Genomic DNA, 20690 nt, shown 5'->3' on the forward strand with positions numbered 1-20690 from the left:
ATACGATGACGTTTTCGTTTATATTTTCACATACGATGACGTTTTCGTTTTTATTTTTGCATACGATGACGTTTTCGTTTTTATTTTCACATACGATGATGTTTTCGTTTTTATTTTCGCATACGCTGGCGTTTTCGTTTTTATTTTCACATACGATGACGTTCTCGTTTTTATTTTCACATACGATGACGTTTTCGTTTTTATTTTCACACACGATGACGTTTTCGTTTTTATTTTCGTTTTCGTACTCAAAGACGTTTTCGTTTTCGCATTCGATGACATTTTGTTTTTATTTACGCATACGATGACGTTTTCGTTTTTATTTTCACATACGATGACGTTTTCGGTTTTATTTTCACATACGATGACGTTTTCGTTTTTAATTTCGCATACGATGACGTTTTCGTTTTTATTTTCACTCACGATGACGTTTTCTTTTATATTTTCATATACGATGGCGTTTTCTTTTTTTTTTTCACATACGATGACATTTTAGTTTTTATTTTTATACACGATGACGTTTTCGTTTTTATTTTCACACACGATGACGTTTTCGTTTTTATTTTCGTATACGATGGCGTTTTCTTTCTTTTTTTTCACATACGATGACATTTTAGTTTTTATTTTTATACACCATGACGTTTTCGTTTTTATTTTCACACATGATGACGTTTTCGTTTTTATTTTCGCATACGATGACGTTTTCGTTTTTAATTTCGCATACGATGACGTTTTCGTTTTTATTTTCACACACGATGACGTTTTCTTTTTTATTTTCGTATACGATGGCGTTTTCTTTTTTATTTTTGAATACGATGACGTTTTCTTTTTTATTTTCGCATACGATGACGTTTTCGTTTTTATTTTGGCATATGATGACGTTTTCGTTTTCGTATTCGAAGATGTTTTCGTTTTCATTTGCGCATACGATGACGTTTTCGTTTTGGTTTTCATATACGATGGTTTTCGTTTACATTAACGTTTTTATTTTCGTATACGATGCCGTTTTCGTTTTTATTTTCACATACGATGACGTTTTCGTTTTTATTTTCACACACGATGACGTTTTCGTTTTTTTTTCGTTTTCGTATTTGATGAAGTTTTCGTCGTTATTTTCGCATATGATGACGTTTTCGTTTTGTATTCGATGACGTTTTCGTTCTTATTTTCGCATACGATGACGTTTTCGTTTTTATTTTCGCATTCGATGACGTTTTTGCTTTTGTGCATTGTGATTGCTTGGTGTGGCAACACCGCCTATAACAGCTGTTCAAAGATCTCTGTACTTTATTTTGTTATTTTAATTTATTTTGTGTGTTTTTAGTGCCCAAATCCAATTTAATCGCCTAGTTTATATAATAAATAGTAGTATATATTAATAGTTTAAGTGTTAAAAGTGCGTAAGAAAAGTTTTCGTCGATGTAAACAAAGTGACAGTTAGGTTAGTAAAACTTGAATTTTAAACTTCTGTTTTGGTGTTTTTAAAGAGTGCTAGTAGCTGTTTTGGCTTTGAAACAACTATTTAGCGCATAAAAAACACATACGTGTATATGCAATTGCCCGTTATCCAAGTGTAACGCTGCAATTGTTATAACAAAACACTGCAATACCGAAACCTACCTGTCATTTCGCATTCTTTGGGTGATTACTCCTTGTTTCATTAATTAATTAATTACAAAATGATGACCCGCAGAGCCTTAGCGCGCCAGGAGCAATCCAAATTACAATTGGCCCTGAAAGAATTAAAGGCAAGCAAGGAGCTATGCACCCAATTGAATAATGAAAGAGACGAAAACGAAAAGGAATTATTAGAAGTCCTTGGGAATAATAATAGACTAAAATTAGAACTATCGGATTTGCACATAAAGTATGTAGACATTGTAGAAGAGCGGGATAGACTTCCGTTATTAGTAAATAGGTTTGATGAGTGCCGTGCTGAGTATGAGGAGGCTCTGAGCCAGATTACTACCCTGCAGCGGGAGCTAAGTGATGCCCACCACCAGATCACCGAACTGGAAGATGCAGCCCATAACACAACAGCAATACACACTCAAAGCCTATATGAAGAATTAGTTGATAGGGCCCCACAGTTGGTTACTGCTGCTGCTGACATGTCTACTGCTAATACCAACTTCCCTAATATATTGATAGTCAAATCAGACACAGTAGTCAATCCCTGCAGCAGTAGGAAACTAAAAAAGTATATCAAAGTTAACCGATATATTAAAAAAACACAGAAACTGTTAAAAGTACATAAAAATTCTGTTAAATCTCTGAAACCAAAGAAAGAACGTTTAGAATTATTGAATGAAATTAAAATGTATAGTTCACAGTTAGAAAGTAATAGATTAAGTTATGAATCGGACACACAAATCCTAGAAGCACAAATAGCCAGATTACAGACTTCTTTACGTACACTGGCAGTAAAGTTTGATATGTATCAAAGGCAAATGATATCTGAGTACACACAGACTTCAGATGAATGGCATAAGACAGAACAACCCAGTGGTAAATTAACTTCACTATCTACCCATAGTTTTGATAGTATAGGCAGTCATCCCCAGTTTGTGTCATCAGTGTCATCACCCTCTAATGTGAGAAAGGTGTGTGTCAGGTTAAGTAACTCAAAATCACAAAACATAAATATTAATAATAATTCCTTTATTGAAGCAAATGCTCATAGTAGCAGTTCAATAAAAACAATTATGTACAGCGATGAAATTGGATGTAACATGGGCTTATATCTTAACTCTCAGTTGAATGGACACACAGTTTTGAACTACTGTTTACCCAACTCAAATTTAAAAGCTATTGTAGCTGCAATTTGTAGAAATAGGAATATGTTTGACTGTAAAACTAATTTAATTATCATAATGGGAAATAGAGGGAATGTTAACAAACCTGAGCTGATTAAACTTATTGATTCTTTAAATACATTAAATGTAAATAGTATTGTATTATACACATTTCCTTATTTTCATAACTTGCCACACCAAGAAAATACTATTAGGTATAATTTAAATATGACTTTGTACAATTTATGTACATATAATAAGAAATTTCATGTTATAGACTTTAGCAAATGTGCTAATCCTACTTATAATTTGTACCGAGATAGATATTACCTATCACACTATTTTAAACAACAGATAGCTGTTTCGCTATCGTATTTTTTTACCATAACCGCCAAGAACTTGGCTAAACCAGCTGCTTTTATTGAGCAGTGTAATAGTTTTGACATGAAAACCTTGGAAATTATTCCAAGTCATTTTAGTTTAAACTAGTTAAGGAGACAACAGAGGCTTTCTCTTGCTTAGAAAAGCAGACAACTGAGTCTCCCTCAGGCATATATGAAAAAAATTATAGTAAGGGGTCGCACAATGTACTATTAAACCAAAAATATAATAAAAAATCTAATTCTAATTATATCAACTTGGTTCACCAAAATATTCAATGTATTAGAGGAAAAGACTTAGAGATTGAATTATTTTTAAATGATTTTAACATTAGCATTTTATGTTTAACTGAGCACTGGTTGAAAACCCATGAATATTTGTTTAATTTTGGTAACCACCAGGTTGGTAGTTCGTTCACCAGGGTTACAGCGATTCATGGAGGCTCTTTAATTTTATTAAATAAAAATTTAAAATTTAAAAACAGAAACGATATTGTTAGCCTTTCTGTTGAACGGACAATAGAGCTAGCCTCGGTTGAACTAGAGCAATTTATAATTGTTACTGTTTATAGGCCACCCTTGTCAAACTTTGAACTTTTTGAAAAGGTAATGGATGAAGTGTTATTTAAAATATCAAAGTGTAATAAAAAGTTAATAATATGCGGAGATTTTAATGTAAACATTTTAGAAAATGACTCTTTAAGTATCAAGTTATTGAATTTATTTAAAACTTACAATCTATCAAATATGTTCATGGAGCCCACAAGAATAACTGCTACTAGCGCCACCTGTTTGGATAACATCTTTACAAATATAATTCCTATAAACAAAAATATTATTAGTAAATTAGACTCTGATCATTGTGGTCAAATTATTCAATTTGAAAATGTAAAGAAAAATGTTTCTAAACGTAAAATAACTTTTGTTCCTGTAACATCCAACCGCATAGAGAAAATGAGATATAGCCTAGTAAATGACCTCCCATTCCTACCCTCAGGGGCGACTCCAAATGCAATGTACAGCTCCTTTTTCAATACCTTTAATAGACTATTTCATTCTATATTTACTAGTAAGTCGGTTGTGATTACTGATACATTAAATTTTAGTGAGTGGGCGACAGTTGAACTTCATAAAAATAGGCAAAAGCTGTACGAATTGTATGCTGAACGTCAATTTAACACTGGTGACAAGTTTGGGGATTATGTTAAATTGTTTTCCAAGAATTTTAAACGCGCTTGCCACTTAGAAAAGACGCGATACATCAAAAATAAAATTAAAAATAGCAGCAATGCAATCAAAACTACTTGGAACATAATTAATGAGGAGACGGGAAGAGTAACACCACGAAATATTAACTTTAAACTTAATGTAGATAATAAAGCCTTAACAACAGATTTCGAGGTGGCTACTGCTTTTGAAACCTTCTTTACCAACATTCCCGTCTACACAACAGAATCATTAAACTCTTCACCAGATATGGCTCTCTCTCTATTAAAGGAAAATGTGCCTGAGTGTAACCATTCTTTTAAATTCACGCATGTTAGTGGCTCTGACGTTATTAAAGCCTTTAAATTATTAATTAATAAAAAAACAAATGATCTGTGGGGCATTTCCGTAAACGTTGTCAAATCATTAATTGATATTGTTGCACCCGATTTAGCCTTAATATTTAATAATTGTATAGATTGTGGTGTGTTTCCTGACTTAATTAAACTTAGTAAAATAGTTCCATTGTTTAAATCGGGTAGTACTTCTGACCCCACTAACTTTAGACCAGTATCCGTACTACCCACTTTCAGTAAAATCTTTGAAAAACTCATTTTAAATCAATTACTTTACCATTTTCATAAGTATAATTTACTTCATATTAAGCAATTTGGTTTCACAAGGGGTCGCTCAACAATCGACGCAGGTGTTGAGCTAATACAAAACATATTTGAAGCCTGGGAGGAGTCACGTGATGCACTTGGTGTGTTCTGTGACTTATCTAAGGCGTTTGATTGTGTTCAACACGAAACGTTAGTTAGGAAACTACACCACTATGGAATTCAGGGTGTAGCTCTAGACTTAATGAGTAACTATCTACGCGATAGAATTCAGAAAGTCGACGTGAATGGAAAACGGTCTAATGGATCAGTTATGAAAATAGGTGTCCCACAGGGGTCTATATTAGGACCATTTCTGTTCCTTATTTACATTAATGACCTTCCTTACCTTGCCAAGGATAAACACGGGATAGTTCTGTTTGCCGATGATACATCACTGACTTTTAAAATAAATCGACGTGAACTAGCTTTTGACGACGTAAACAACTCTCTCGCTAAAGTGGTACAGTGGTTTGAAGCTAATAATTTGGTTCTTAACGGAAAAAAAACCAAGTGTATAAAATTCACTTTACCTAATGTTAAACACGTGAAAACCACTGTACTACTTAATAATGAGGAACTGAAACTGGAGGATACGACAGTTTTTCTAGGAATAACGTTAGATTCTAAACTTCAATGGGGACCTCATGTAAATAATTTATCGAACAGGCTTAGTTCTGCTGCCTATGCGGTAAAGAAGATACGCCATATGACCGACGTAGAAACTGCTAGACTGGTATATTTTAGTTACTTTCACAGCATTATGTCATATGGAATTTTACTTTGGGGTAATGCTGCTGATTTTAGCACTATTTTCGTGCTGCAGAAGAGGGCTGTTCGTTCTATCTACAAAATGGGTCCGAGAGAGTCATTGAGAGATAAATTTAAAGATTTTAAAATAATGACAGTGTATAGTCAGTACATATTTGAAAATTTAATGTACTTCCATAAAAACATTTCTAAATTTAAGAAAAAATGTGACTGCAATAATTTAAACATTAGAAGTAAGAATAAACTTACAGTGCAATATACTAGGTTAAATAAAATTCATAATTCGTTTAAAGGAAATTGCATACAATTCTACAATAAACTACCAATTGACATCTTGGAGATGTCTCTTAAAAAGTTCAAAGTTTGTATTAAACGTAAGCTTATAGAAAAGTCCTATTATAGTATAAAGGACTACGTAAACGATAAAAAAGCTTGGGTGTAAATTATTGCTCTAACCAGGTTGCTCTTCTAATAATTTAAAATGACATTGTGAGATGGCGATAACAAAAAAAAAAAAAAAAACACCCGGCTAAGTTTGTTGTGGGCTTCTTCTTAGACCGGGACGCGTTTGGAACCCTCGTAGCTTTAGTTTTAAGTTTACGAATGTGGTTATCGCCATCATCTCACTACCGTGTAATTCTTATGTACGCATCAAAAGTGCCACCTGTGGGCCTACTTGAATAAAGATATTTTTGACTTTGACTTTGACTTTGACTTTTCGATTTTATTTTTTCTTTTTTATTTTGGCATATGATGACGTTTTCGTTTTCGTATTCGAAGATGTTTTCGTTTTCATTTGCGCATACGATGACGTTTTCGTTTTGGTTTTCATATACGATGGTTTTTGTTTACATTAACGTTTTTATTTTCGTATACGATGCCGTTTTCGTTTTTATTTTCGCATATGATGACGTTTTCGTTTTCGTATTCGATGACGTTGATGTTGTTGGCATGAAGTTTTGTTCTAAGCTACAATCCATAGTATGTGTATGATACCAGTGAAGGATAATAAATAAATAAAAAATAAAAAGCCTTTTATTCTCACATCTCTTTCAACAATTACAAATGTTAGTAAGTTAATACACAATTATATTCTTAAATCAACGTTGTAAGTTTGTGAGGTCAGACTTTTTTGTTCTCATTATATTAGGAAATATAAAATTCTAAATTTCTTTATTCATGGGGGCCTATCACAGGCACTCATACATATATGTTTACATAATTCTAAGGGGACGGTGATAACTTCGTTCGCCAACTTAAACCTAAAGCAACGAGGGTCCCAAACGCGCCCTGGTCTAAGAAGAGCCCACAATAAACTTAGCCGGGTCAATATTAGCCTCTTCTCGGGTAACGACTCTCGCAACCTTTTCGATTTTTCTCTATTCCTGCTTTGGTTCATTCAATCGTTTCCAGCAGCAAAATTTAAATTCAAAATTTATTTATTTCATGTAGGCCTAGTTTAAAAGTACTTTTGAAACGTCTATTTAGTCTGTTTGTAGTGACTCTACCACCGGTTCGGAAGGGCAGATTCCACCGAGAAGAGCCGGTAGGAAGTCGGTAGTTATTTGATCATCAGGGTCATCTCTGATTGATATCTGCGCTGGGAGTATAAGTTAAGTACGCCCATAAGTATGGGTTGGGGTGTCGAACAGAGTAATAAGTTTTGGTCACAGCCACGACTAAGAAATTCAAATGGTTTCGGAACTAGTCGGGCAATTTCCGAAGAAAATTCACGTGAGCAATTTTCAATTACACAGTAAAATGGACTTTACACGAGACACTTTAGATTCTAAAATCACTTGAAGACATGCAAGGTCAAAAAATAAATATTAAGTTCGTACCAAATGTTAAACTACATTATAGCAGACGTAGGTTGGCAATGTCATTGTATTCCCGTAGGACTGTCCCTCTTCATTCCGCTCATAAAGCGTGTCGTATTTGCATGTACAATATGAAACGTTCCTAGCCTTATTGTCTCGGCTCGAGTTTTTTGCAGGAAAACTATAAATATAAATAAATAAATATACTAGCTTACATAGCTACTACTACTATTAAGCGTAGCTTGTGTTATAGGTACTGAGATGACTGATGAATATTTTTATTAATAATATATAATATATATAATATACATAAATACTTATAATATACAGATAAACACCCAGACACTGAAAAACTCTTATGTTCAACACACAAATATTTTCCAGTAGTGGGAATCGAACCGCAGAAATCGACTCGGAAAGCAGGGTCGCTGCCCACTGCGACAGTCGGCCGTCAAACTATATTTCAAAGTCAAAGTCAAAGTCAAAAATATCTTTATTCAAGTAGGCCCATAGGTGGCACTTTTGATGCGTACATAAGAATTACACGGTACTGAGATGATGGTGGTAACCACATTCGTAAACTTAAAACTAAAGCTACGAGGGTTCCAAATACGAGGGTTATTTAGCTTAGCAGCGAGTTACAAAAACCATCCTCAAATTGCTTTTAAAACTATACGTCATCATCATCATCACCATCTTCTCAATCAATATAAACGTCCACTGCTTGAGGGGACTTCCAACATTTTCCATAACCTTCGTTATGCTTGACATCCTTTTCACTATATTAAAAAATATCCGACTTTAATAGTCAACCGCATTTTTTACGGTTCTTAAAAAACCCCTTAAATCAAGCGATAATTTTTTAGAGTTTGCAAATAAATCTGGTGAGTTTCTTCGTTCGTGTATACTCGCGTGTGTCTTAAAAACTCTTGCAGAGTTGTTTCCTAAATTGTTTATGAGCGGAGATATCGGGTTCGTTACCCTACAAGGGCAGTTTGTGAATTTGTAATTTATGAACTTTCTATGGTCTGGTCTAGTGGCTACCTCGGTCGCGGACAGTTACCACCCAAAGATACTTTTTGTGAGTTGGGTTGGCCGTCGCCTCCAAGCGATTTAGCGTTCCAGTACGATACTGAGTAAAAACTGTCAAGAGGTTTGGGTTTAATACTTCTGCCATTATTCATAAGTTCCTGGTTTAAGATATTTATTGTTCCATAAAGGAATTTCCACTTAAATGGAACTTACAGGCTTACAAAAAGAGGGTAATTATATAAAGTTGCATCTTCGAGCGCACAATATATAAATTGGAAATTGTAAGTGGGTAGATTTAAAGCACCATCGTATCAAAATTACATCCACGGTCAACTGCTGACGCGAGCCGCGGCTACGTCACTGCGTATGTAACATGGATTCATCCACAACTACATGTGACAACTGAAACTGCTACTTGGTTATTTAGTTTGGTAATTAATTTAAGATTGCCCGTTACCATCTCAGACTTCATCATCACTAACCATGATTGCGCGTGTGGACGACAATTACAAAGCGATTAACAAATGAATTTTATTATCTATTAAATAAACACTATATTAAGTACTTAATTATGAGAAAGGTACTAAAACTTTTACAGGTTAACAAGGCATTTGTATTCCCCAAGGACATTCCTAGAAGACCACTCATATCAAACGCTTCTGTTTTTCGTTGGTTATGTAGCGTTTAATATATTATGGCGACAAGCAATCACTTGCTCGTGGGGAGTAGACATTAAGCTTCGGTCTATAAAATAAATTAAAATTATTGCATTGATCCTGTTGTTGACCTCTATCACGATTCTTGTTTCGTTTATTCGTCCACAACTTTCAAGTATATTAGACCTCACGTTTAGACAAAGTTATGAAACGACAAAAACTTGTTGACCCAAAAAATTGTGTTAGAGGAATGAGTAATGTTTTAAAAAACCAACAACCTCCCATGGCCTAACCAACCACAGATCTTCTTGTTGACTGGACTGTTGACTTAACAATTATACATTGTAAAGTCAACATCTCCTGAGGATGCTTCGGTTTTGGAGCAAACGGGTGAAGAATGTACACTGCCGAAGATCTGTTTGGTGTGGAGTATAAGGATTGAAGAATTCTTCTGCTTTTGCGGAGGATAGCAAATTAAGCTCAATTTTCATATCATGATGTTTGCAAAGTAACGCCTGCTTCTATCCAATATTGATACATTGAATCTACCCCTTGTTGGTCAATTGCGACTGGTCTACTAACATTTACAATAATAGCGAGATTCCTCTGGCGTCCCCTGGTTCCGCATCGGCTACATAATGCCCCAACTGCTCCGCTAATGTGCGAACTGCTACCGTTGCCGATAGTAGTTCCTTGCCGTTGCGACGAGGTCCATATATAAGACAGTCCTACAATGAACCGACGAAGTGGATAACAATTATTATTATTATATAATACACTAAGCAGCTTTCGATGATGCGTCTATATCATTTCTTGCGCTCTTTGTCTTTTTGATGTTTATCCAGTCTATTCTTAAACTGATTCAGTGATTCTGCAGTCACTACATCTTCAGGCAAGACATTCCACATTTGTATAACTCTATTGCTGATAAAGTGCTTGGAAGGATTAGACGATGCCTGCTGATATTCAAGTTTGAGACCATAGCCCCTTAATCTGGGGTTACTCTTTATTGAAAATATTTCCTCAAAATTCGGAATGTTGTAATACTTACTTAATATTTTATAAGTTTAATGAGATCGCCTCTTTCTCGCCTACTTTTGAGGGTGCTGAGTCCCAGGTTTGCAAGCCTTTGCCCATATGAAAGATTTCTCAATTCTCTTGGCAGTTTAGTGGCTCGTCTCTGAACCTTTTCAAGCATTTCTATATCCTTAACAAAATAGGGACTCCAGACCTGGAAAGCGTACTCCAATAAAAGTCTTACATATGTCTTATATATCTGTATGAAGGTTTTCTTATTTATATTAAAAAAACAATCCTGTAGAATGCACTATAATTTACAATTGAAGACAACTGGTGTCATGTATATCATTCCAACATTCTGCCAAACGTAATAAAAATTACTTTTAGTAACTATTCATATTTTCCATGACCAGTGCCTGTAGCAATCTATTTTTCCAACCATAAATATTTTCACGCACACCATTAAGGCTATCTGGACTTTGGACTCAGCTGCACGGAACAACAATCGGGTACTTTTCTCGTTTTTTTTATTGGCGTATACTTTTTAGCTATGATATTCTTCTTCGACCAGGTGGCTAAGGCCACTATTTTCCCCTGTACAATGAGCTGAATATTTATTTTTTCTCATAGGACCAAAATACTCTATATCATCGTGAGACCAATTGGTCCGGTAAATCGGAGGAACAAAATAGAACACACAGAGAGACTCTCCAACGAGAGAAGTTAAGTTGCTCGGTTGTAAGTCTAGTATGAAGGCCGGTAAATTAACTTGGATCATCTTGGGACCAATCCATTTACCCGGCGACCTCCTGATTCCCTGAACGTGAGGAAAACTCCTGCGAAACTTAGAGCGACATTTGGCTTTATATAATGACAAATTGTTTGGCTTGATATACAGACTTTCTTTTTTCCCATTTTATAATTTTTTGTGTTTTTACCCATACTTTAATTGCATTTCAAATTTTTATATACATTTTCAATTTTATAAATTTAAAATTTATATAAAAAATTACGGAGCCGACAGGATTTGAACCGGCAACTCTCTGGCAATTGCGGCCTAAGCTCTTTTACCAATAAGCTACTACTCTCCTACCGACAGGATTCAAACCAGCGACTCTCTAGCAATCGCGGCCTGAGCGCTTTCACCACTAAGCTACGACTCTCCTACCGTTTATATCAGTCTTATAGCCACCCATGATATATAATGAAAATTAAGCTTAATTTGCTACACTCCGCGTATAGCAGGAGAATATGTACGGTGTTATTGATATTTTCTTTAATCTTTATAGTCCACACCACACAGATACACGGCAATGTACTCTCCGACACCGACACCGAAGCATCCTCAGGAGATGTTGACTTTGCAATGAAAAACTACGATGAAGTTCTGTTTGATGTGGTTTATAGATTGAAGAAATTATAAATAAAACCATACCAGATTATCCTGCTTTTCGCGAAGTATATCAATATACCTAAGCATAATTTCATTGTATGTCTATCCTTAGCTATCGGGTGGTTAGTGATAATGGTGATAATGTGTGAAGATGAAAAATCTGTCAAGTCCATCTCCGAAGGACTCAACTTTACATCTCCTTTTTTTTATTCTACTACAAACCATTACATTAAATATAATAATAATAAATAAATATACTACAACAATACACACATCGCCACCTAGCCCCAAAGTAAGCGTAGCTTGTGTTATGGGTACTAAGATAACTGATGAATACTTTTATGAATTATATATACATAAATACTTAGAAAATACATATAAACACCCAGACACTGAAAAACACTTATGCTCATCACACAAACATTTTCCAGCTGTGGGAATCGAACCCACGGCCTTGGACTCAGAAAGCAGGGTCGCTGCCAACTGCGCCAGTCGGCCGTCAAGACTGGCGCGACAATAAGTCTGCACGGCATCGTACCGGAACGCTCATTTGCTTCGCAGCACGTCTTTATCGGTTGGGTGGTAACAAGCCATGGCCGAAGTCTCCCACCAGATCAGACTTGAAAAAATTCAGAAAAAAAAATGGCTCCCGCCGGGAATCGTACCCGGGACCCCTCACTTAAGACACGCATACACCCACCACTGTGCCAGGGCGGTCGTCAAAAAACTTACGTACTTAGCTGCACACAACTGTTTATTTTATCTAACTTATTCGTTCTTGCCTTAATCATTTAGACACGAATGAATAAGCGTTAGTCAAGTGAGACGAAACAGGAAACACAGACGCCGGAAGGGTATTTCGCACCTGAGAGTCTCGTATCCAAAACGTAGATACTGTATGTTAATATTTTAGTGTAAGTTGATTAGATGTCACGACGCATGACTTCTTTAGATGTCACGACGCACGACCTTTATAGATGACACGACACACGACTTCTTAAGATGTCACACACGACTTCTACTGTAAAATGGTAAAGCAGAAACAAGATTGTGAAGTTCTTTAGCACACTTACCATAAAGACAAAACCATAAACAGTCAACATTGTGCCGGCATTATAAACTGAGCTTAGTCTACAGATTCGATATAAATTTGCATTTAGCGTTATCAGAGAACCTATTTTCGAAGATTTATAGCTATATAAACGTGCAAGCTTTAGTATGGTAGTAGCATTTTAAAACCTGTCTTTTCAGTATTCACTGCACTCTAAAATAGGGTCACCAAATATCTGGTTTGCACTGGACAAGAACGATCAAGTATGATGATTGGAGATGTGATCGAATATGACTACAAATATATATATATCTATTCTACTAAAAGTTATAAAATCATGACTCGATTAATGTTAACGAAATGATTAATTGGTCATATTTTGGTTTAAAAAAATTATGATAGATAATTTGAATTCTGCTAAGGCTTCATGCCTTTGAAATGTTTTTGAATGAATGAATGAACATGCCAAAAAGAAGTAGTTACAGAGATACAAACACAAATAGCAGTATAGTCCGGAGTATTTCAATAGCGCCGAGGTGTTATAACATACGCAACACACTCAGTGGCGGTACTACCATACAAGCCGAAAAGCCGGGCTTGCGTTACAATAAATATCTCTTTTAAATTTTTCTCGACTATTCCGAAATGAAATTAACAAAATAATTAAAACTTGATAGCAATGAGGATATAAATACAATGTTTTAACTTTTGCTTAATAATGTATATACTCTTTGTCTACTTTACTGCAAGCACTACGTTACTCTGACAGGTAGTCTCTGTGGTAGCAACCAGCCGAACGGCGCGGCGCCGCGCCGAACTATCACTATCGCGCTCTTCGCGTGTCTTCGTACGCGATCGGAGGCCCCGCTTTGTCTCGCTCACACTCATTTGCTTATATGGGGCTTTTATTTTACTATTCTCTCTCATAGAAATTTCAATGTATTTAGCAGAGACAATCTAGATTATTTAATAATTTAGTTTGGAGATCAAATGCCAGATTGCGAGTTGAAGTTAGTAAAGATGACTAGCGAGCGAATTGAAACAACTTCACGCGTGTTATTGTTTGCGTTACAACTAGTTGACACTTGACAGATTCATTATTATTGATGAGTAACTACTTAGTTAGGAGTTTATTATTGTTTTTTTGAGTTGAATAATGCATTTTACTTGTTTGTTTTCTTAAAAATTATAGTAAATATTGTTAAAAATGAGCTCAATTTGTTTCAATGTGTGCAAATTGTTTCTGTGGCGAAATCAAAAAATAATTGGCGAACAAAAGGTAAATTATTGAAAAAAAAATTCTAATGAAAATAATGGTTGGAACGCGGCTAGTTACGACATAAATTACCAGGCATCATAAGAATTAAAGAGAGACGAACTTGAAGAAACACTTGGGATTACTATGATTACTTTTTAATTTTGGCAAACATTGCATAGAACTTCTTTATCATAATTCGCGTGCTGACCCTAACCGTAGTGTTTTTCAAAGATTTGTTGATATGGTTTGTCATTTAGCACAACAAGAATGGTGACTTAGAGATCATGACGAGTTAAATTTGTCCTTTAGGTAACTGGGCTTGCTCAAATTCAAAACCCTAGGAACGCCACTGAACACACTTCGTTGGTCTTTTTTAGTGGGTATTCCAGTCGCCTCACGGCTGGCAAGTCCCACGTCCCCGTCATAAAATGACGCAGTTCCTAAGTCATTTCAAGACCGGATGCGTAAATGTATCTTTGACCAACGAAAAAAAAAATAGCAGCATAGTTGGTAGAATTTTGTAGCCTTACGCTACATAGCGTTCTCTAACAGGCAACCCAAGGCAACAGTTTTATTCGCGAGTTTGAACTTCTAAAATGTCCTATTTTCCAATATTTAAACGTGGCTACCCAAAACGATTCATACTTTAAAATTGTGATTTATTGCATGGATGTAAGGTTCAAGTTTATTTGAGAAACATGTCAGAAACAGTCGTTGTAGATTATTTTTCGAGTGATTCGTGCCTTAACGATGCAACTTGTAACTGCGATTAGTTTCCGTCAAAGGAAAATGTTTATTTTCCTGATCTTCAAGTGATAGTTTGTTTTATAATATTCCACTTTAAAATGAAATCTCACTTATTGGATAAAAGCAGGCGTTACTTTACGGATTTAAGTTAACAACTTAACAATTATTTATTGTCAAGTCAACATCTCCTGAGGATGCTCCGGTTTCGGAGCGAAACGTGCGTAGAGGGTACATTGCCTAAGATCAGTCTGGTGTGGAGTATAAAGATTGAGGCAAGTATAATAATTTATACTTGCCTTGGTGTAATCACCATACAGATTCTCCTGCTTTTCGCGGACTATAGCAAAATAAGTTTAATATTCTTAATAAGAAATCTCACTTGTTTTTATGATTGATGGACTAAACTAATTTCAAAACACCATTATAAAGGCCTGATGGTAATTAGAGAACCATCGCGGAATACCCATAAACAAAGCATCATTTCGCAATGCATGCAAGAAACAAGTCCCATAAAGTGCCGAACTGTGTCCATAAACCAGAGCCTCATAAAGCTTTACTAAGCTACAAAAAATGCTTAGAATCATAAGCAGTCGGAGTCCATTCAAAAAATATGTATAAGCCGGTTTCCGTAAAGTCTAATGTAATCATGTTGATTACGATAGACTTTACGGAAACGAGCTAAATACTTACTAGTATTCCGCGATGGTGGTCGCGATTACCATCAGGGCTTTATAATGGTGATTTGAAATAAGTTTAGTCAATCATTTATAAAAACAAGTGAGATTTCTTATTATTAAAGTTAAACTTATTTTGCTATACTCCGCGAAAAGCAGGAGAATCTGTATGGTGTATTAGCTGGTTTCCGTAAAGTCTAATGTAATCATGTTGATTACGATAGACTTTACGGAAACCAGCTAATACATATTTTTGAATAGACACCGACTGCTTATGACTCGGTTACCTTATGTTATGCAAAACTCGTTAAAATAGATACGGTCCAGAAAACGCTGTATAGTAACTGTGATAGTCAGAGAGCAAGTGGAATTTTCTGAAGAGGCATTATTTTACATAAGTAAAATTCGTAATATTTCGATGGGCTAAACTGACGCTCTAATAGCCTAAACCATAAGGGCATAACTTATAACTATAAGATAACATAATAGATATAACTTTCAAGTTTCAAGAAGTTACGTGGGTTTTAAAGAACTGGAAATCACTAGTTTGAAATGTCCAGGAAAATATCGTGAGGAAACCCGCATGCCTAAGAGTTCTGCATAATCTACGTGTGTGAAGCCTACCAATCCGCACTTGGCCACCAAGGTGACCCCTTCATGGTGAAACCCTTCTCATCGTGCGGAATCCCAGGGTTCCGTGGACCCTAGCTACCTGTTACTATATGAGTCTCCCTACTGTCTGAGAGGGGGTCAAGCTCCTGAGCCCCTCCTCCTTAGCGTAGTAGCCCTGGCAATTGGTTGGGGCGGTTGGTAGACGTCTAGGAAGTATACAACGGGTTCCCCGGACGTCTACTAAAGCCAACGAGAGGGAAATGCTGTGGTGGTTTTTAGGTCAGGTAAACGAGTCTCACATAACCTCTGTCCTGCCCAAAAGGACAGAGGTAGCCATAAAGCTTTTCACCCACGACAAAAAAAAAATGATTCCATGGGCCACAATTTAGGATTTGCAGATCTATGGATTAAATCTTCACCCCAGCTCTTTGACATAAGCCTAAACCACAAGCAGCCAGCCAGAATGGCTGACATTTTCAAATTTAAGTTCCGAAATAAAATATGGTTTACAAAGTTACTCGAACATAATAAATTTATAACTGAATTCAAATTCGCATACAAAAGCTGGGAATTATATTTCAAGTAAACTATCTGTAGGAGACTTTGCTATAGAATGCTTTTGTCGATCTCCCCGGCACAACAGTGAGCGCTGTGGCTTTAAGTGGGAGGTCCCGGTTTCAATCCCAGAAATTCTTAATTTCGTAATTTTCTTTGATTAGGTCTGGTCGAAGGCTACGGCGCATCCGTGGCTAGAATTGCAGACATAGCTCAACAAGTCGCGGAATTGAATGGGTGGGGCACGTAGCTCGAGGAACCGATGGACATTTGGATCCTATGGTTCTGAAATGGCGACCTCTCACGCGTCCTTAGCGTAGTCCAGCAGTAGATGTAAAGTTTTAATTTTAATTGTATTTGCGATCATTTCCCCGTGATGACAGTGAAACTACTCTGTCTGTCTGTCTTTCACCTCTTTTTCATATAAATAATTGACCAACAAGGTTGATGACCCACCTGCATGCAAAACTAAGCAGCAGACAATTATCCCCCCATCTTTATCAACTCTCAGAGCACTGGCACACAAGTGGAATAAATATCTAAATAATATATGTGTAATAACACACATGTATATACACACTTGCACACACACACACACCCGCACTAAATAAGTCGCTGCATGTTTTTATTTATCTTTGTTTAATTGACTCTTATTCTCTTTTTTTTTATTGGCATTTACTTTTGTTTCATTGGTACTATACATTTATTGTTGGAGGTGGGCATTAATTGTTGCGACACAGTTTATACTACTGCAACAGTTATCGTGGCACCATGTTTATTGTGTCAATTCTGTACTCTTACCAATATTCTGAATAAATGAATAATAATAAACGGGGGTAAACTTCTCCTTTTCTATTTTCCCGTGCTTTAGCATGTGGACACGTTAATTATATTGCCTATCACGGGATCATGGAATAGGAGAAATTTATCCCCGTTTATTGTTACACATATATTATTTGGATATTTATTTCACCGGTGCGCCAGCGCTCTGCAGAGTTAGCACAGGCAGGTCGAGCTAAAAACTATATACCCTGATTATATAAAGAAGTTAAAATAATGACGGTGCATAGTCAATACACATTGAAACTTTAATTTATGTCCATAAAAATATAACAAAATTTAAAAAGAAAATGGACTGTAACAATGTTAATATTAGGTGCAAAAATAAACTTGTGCATTTTACTAGACTACACAAAATTGCTAATTCATTCAAGGGCAATTGTATATTATTTTATAACAAATTACCAAATGAAATCTTTGAGATGTCTCTCAATAAGTTCAAAGTTTATATAAAACGTAAGCTTACAGAAAAGTCCTATTATAATATAAAGGATTACTTGAACGAAAAAAAAGCTTAGGTGTAAATTGCTCTAAATCCCTTGGGATTTTTAAAAGTCGTGTAAGGAGGCACTATTTGTCACTGTAAACATGTTAATATTATATGTATATGTGTGTGTATTTATGCATATTTATTATCTAATATATATTATATTTATATATATTATATTATTACATTTATTATTTTATTTAATTATTTATGTATATAGTATATATATATATTTTTTTTTTCATATATATATATATATATTATTGCGATTTCCCGTCTCTCATTGCCTTATTCCAATAGTTAAGGTAGCCTGGAAGAGATCACTGTTAGTGATAAGGCCGCCTTTTGCATATAATTTATGTTAATGTAAGTGTTCCAGTGTGTATTTCCTTTATATGCAATAAAGTTGTTTAAATAAAAAAATAAAATAAGGGGGTACATTTCTCCCACTCCATATTCCCGTGCTTTAGCAGGTGGGCACGCTACTTATATGTGAAAATGTGTGATGAGCATTAATGTTTTTCAGTTTCTGGGTGTTTATTTATATATTCTAAATATTTATGTATATCTATTTTCTATCTTCTATATATATAAAAGAGAAAGTGTGTGGGTATTTTCCGTATAGGCTCCGAAACGGCTGGACCGATTTCAATGAAACTTTCAGGGAATCTCCGGATTGACCTGGCAAGTAATCCTGTAAAGTTTGGTGACGATCGGAGCACTCCTATTTTTGAACTGTCAAACTGTCAAATACAGCTTTTATTTACTATAATGATATTCTATTGTTGGGTGTACATGGGTGTAGATAATGATTTTCACCCGCTCGAGAAGAAGAGAATGAATACGGAGAGAAATAAATGATTTAATATAAAAATTTAACGATGTAAGTTTATTGTTTAAATAAAATAAAGCAAAATCTAGCCCGGCGAAGCGGGCTGCGTACGCCAGTTATTTATAAAAATATTCATGTCAAAGTCACTACAGTAACTAGTATTGCTACACATAAACAAATCAAATATAACATATTCAGATACAGTATTGATACAAAGTGAAGGTTATTGTGATCCTGAGTGTGTAATGATAAAGGTGAAGTGTTATCTCAGCGGAACATTATCGTTTTCCTATGAAATTCTTTCAATTAAATTTCTACAGTCTTGACGTTAAAGAGTAATTGTGTTTTTTTTTTTTGTACCTACCCGCATAAATAGATACAAAAGTGTCTTGACTGTCATAGACATTTTTATTACTTCTCAACACACTCGAGGCGAATCAGGCAACGACCTACAATCATACAGCCTTATAAGTTTGTCTTTAAAAATTACAAATAACGGAGTTTTCGGACGCTTAAAGTACTCAGAGGATTTCTTAGTACCAAACAGACTTATTTACGAGTATATATATTGCTGGTGCACTACCTCTGTGCCATGTCTTCCGGAGTTGCTTGGGGGTGTTGTAGCGAAGTGGGTGATGGTGAAAAATTTCTTGCTTATTCGCGCTGTAAAGAAAAGTACCATCTCTCTTGCGTAGGGGTTGATGAAAATTTTTGCACCCCTAAAAGATGTGCATCTTGGAAATGCCCTACCTGTGTTAGCTCGCTGCCAAGAAAAGGTATAGATGAAAACACACCTATTCGTAACGTACCAGCATCTAGGTGCAATAAGCGACCCGCCATAAATTCACCCCCTGAGATTATGCGTACAGACTCCATCACGCGTGACGACATCAGCGACATCGTCCAAAGTATAATGCAGAGGAAATTTGACGAAATGCTTTCTAAGCTGAACAGCACCCTTTTGGCCGCTCTAAATGAAAAATTAAAACCAATTCAGAATGAAATGTTAGATATGATTAAATCCATGGAACACATGAGCGAACAATTTGAAGACGTATTACGGGAACAGAAATCTACTCAAGACTCACTTATGGAATTGAAAACCGAAAATAAGTATTTGAAATCTACTGTTGCTGATCTAACAGGTAGAATTTGTCAATTAGAACAACATTCTCGGGCTAAAAACATTGAAATACAATGCGTACCTGAAAAGAAACACGAAAATCTAATTAATATCGTTACTGAGATAGGGAAAGTCGTAAACTGTAAGTTAACAAGCGAGCAAATCTTAACTTGCACTAGAGTTGCAAAATTACAACGTGAAACAAATCGACCACGCTCTATTGTAGTTGAATTCGTCTCACCTAGATTGCGAGATGGAATGCTTGCTGCTGTAATAAAATATAACAAAGCTAACTCAGATGATAAATTAAATAGTGAACGGATTGGTATTTCTGGAGTAAAAACGCAGATCTACGTTGCTGAGCACCTTTCTCCTGCTAACAAAATGCTTCATGCTGCTGCGAGAATTAAGGCTAAGCAGATGAATTACAGATTTACTTGGGTCAGAAACGGCCGTATATTTGTGCGCAAAGATGAAGAGTCGTCCTTTATCTGGATAAAAGACAATAGTTCTTTGGATAAAATCATTTAATTTTAGTTTTAGTACCTATGTCATACCAAGAACTGGTTTCTTTTTAATTTAAAATACGCGTCGTTAAAAATTTATTACCAAAATGTCCGTGGCTTACGTACTAAAACTCACAATCTTTTCACCCAAATTAGCTGTAATAATTATGATATTGTTATACTTGTAGAAACTTGGCTCAATAGCAACATATTGTCGCATGAATTGTTTGATAACAGATATACAGTTTATAGAAGAGATAGAGAAAGTGTTGG

The 20690-nt window shown here is 35.5% G+C and overlaps 1 protein-coding gene across 1 annotated transcript; it reads left to right on the plus strand.

Moving 5' to 3' along the window:
• The first annotated feature begins 19380 nt into the window (after window positions 1–19380).
• On the plus strand, window positions 19381–20442 carry LOC120634107. The gene has a single exon (XM_039904500.1). It carries the CDS (start codon window positions 19381–19383, stop codon window positions 20440–20442), a length of 1062 nt encoding a protein of 353 aa, XP_039760434.1.
• Window positions 20443–20690: the final 248 nt, after the last annotated feature.

This window comes from Pararge aegeria, chromosome 23 (genome assembly GCF_905163445.1).
Source record: "Pararge aegeria chromosome 23, ilParAegt1.1, whole genome shotgun sequence".
Lineage (NCBI taxonomy): Eukaryota > Metazoa > Arthropoda > Insecta > Lepidoptera > Nymphalidae > Pararge > Pararge aegeria.

Bases quoted from the DNA above. Each gene is read 5' to 3' on its own strand.
- LOC120634107 (XM_039904500.1), top strand. From the start codon at position 19,381: ATGTCTTCCGGAGTTGCTTGGGGGTGTTGTAGCGAAGTGGGTGATGGT.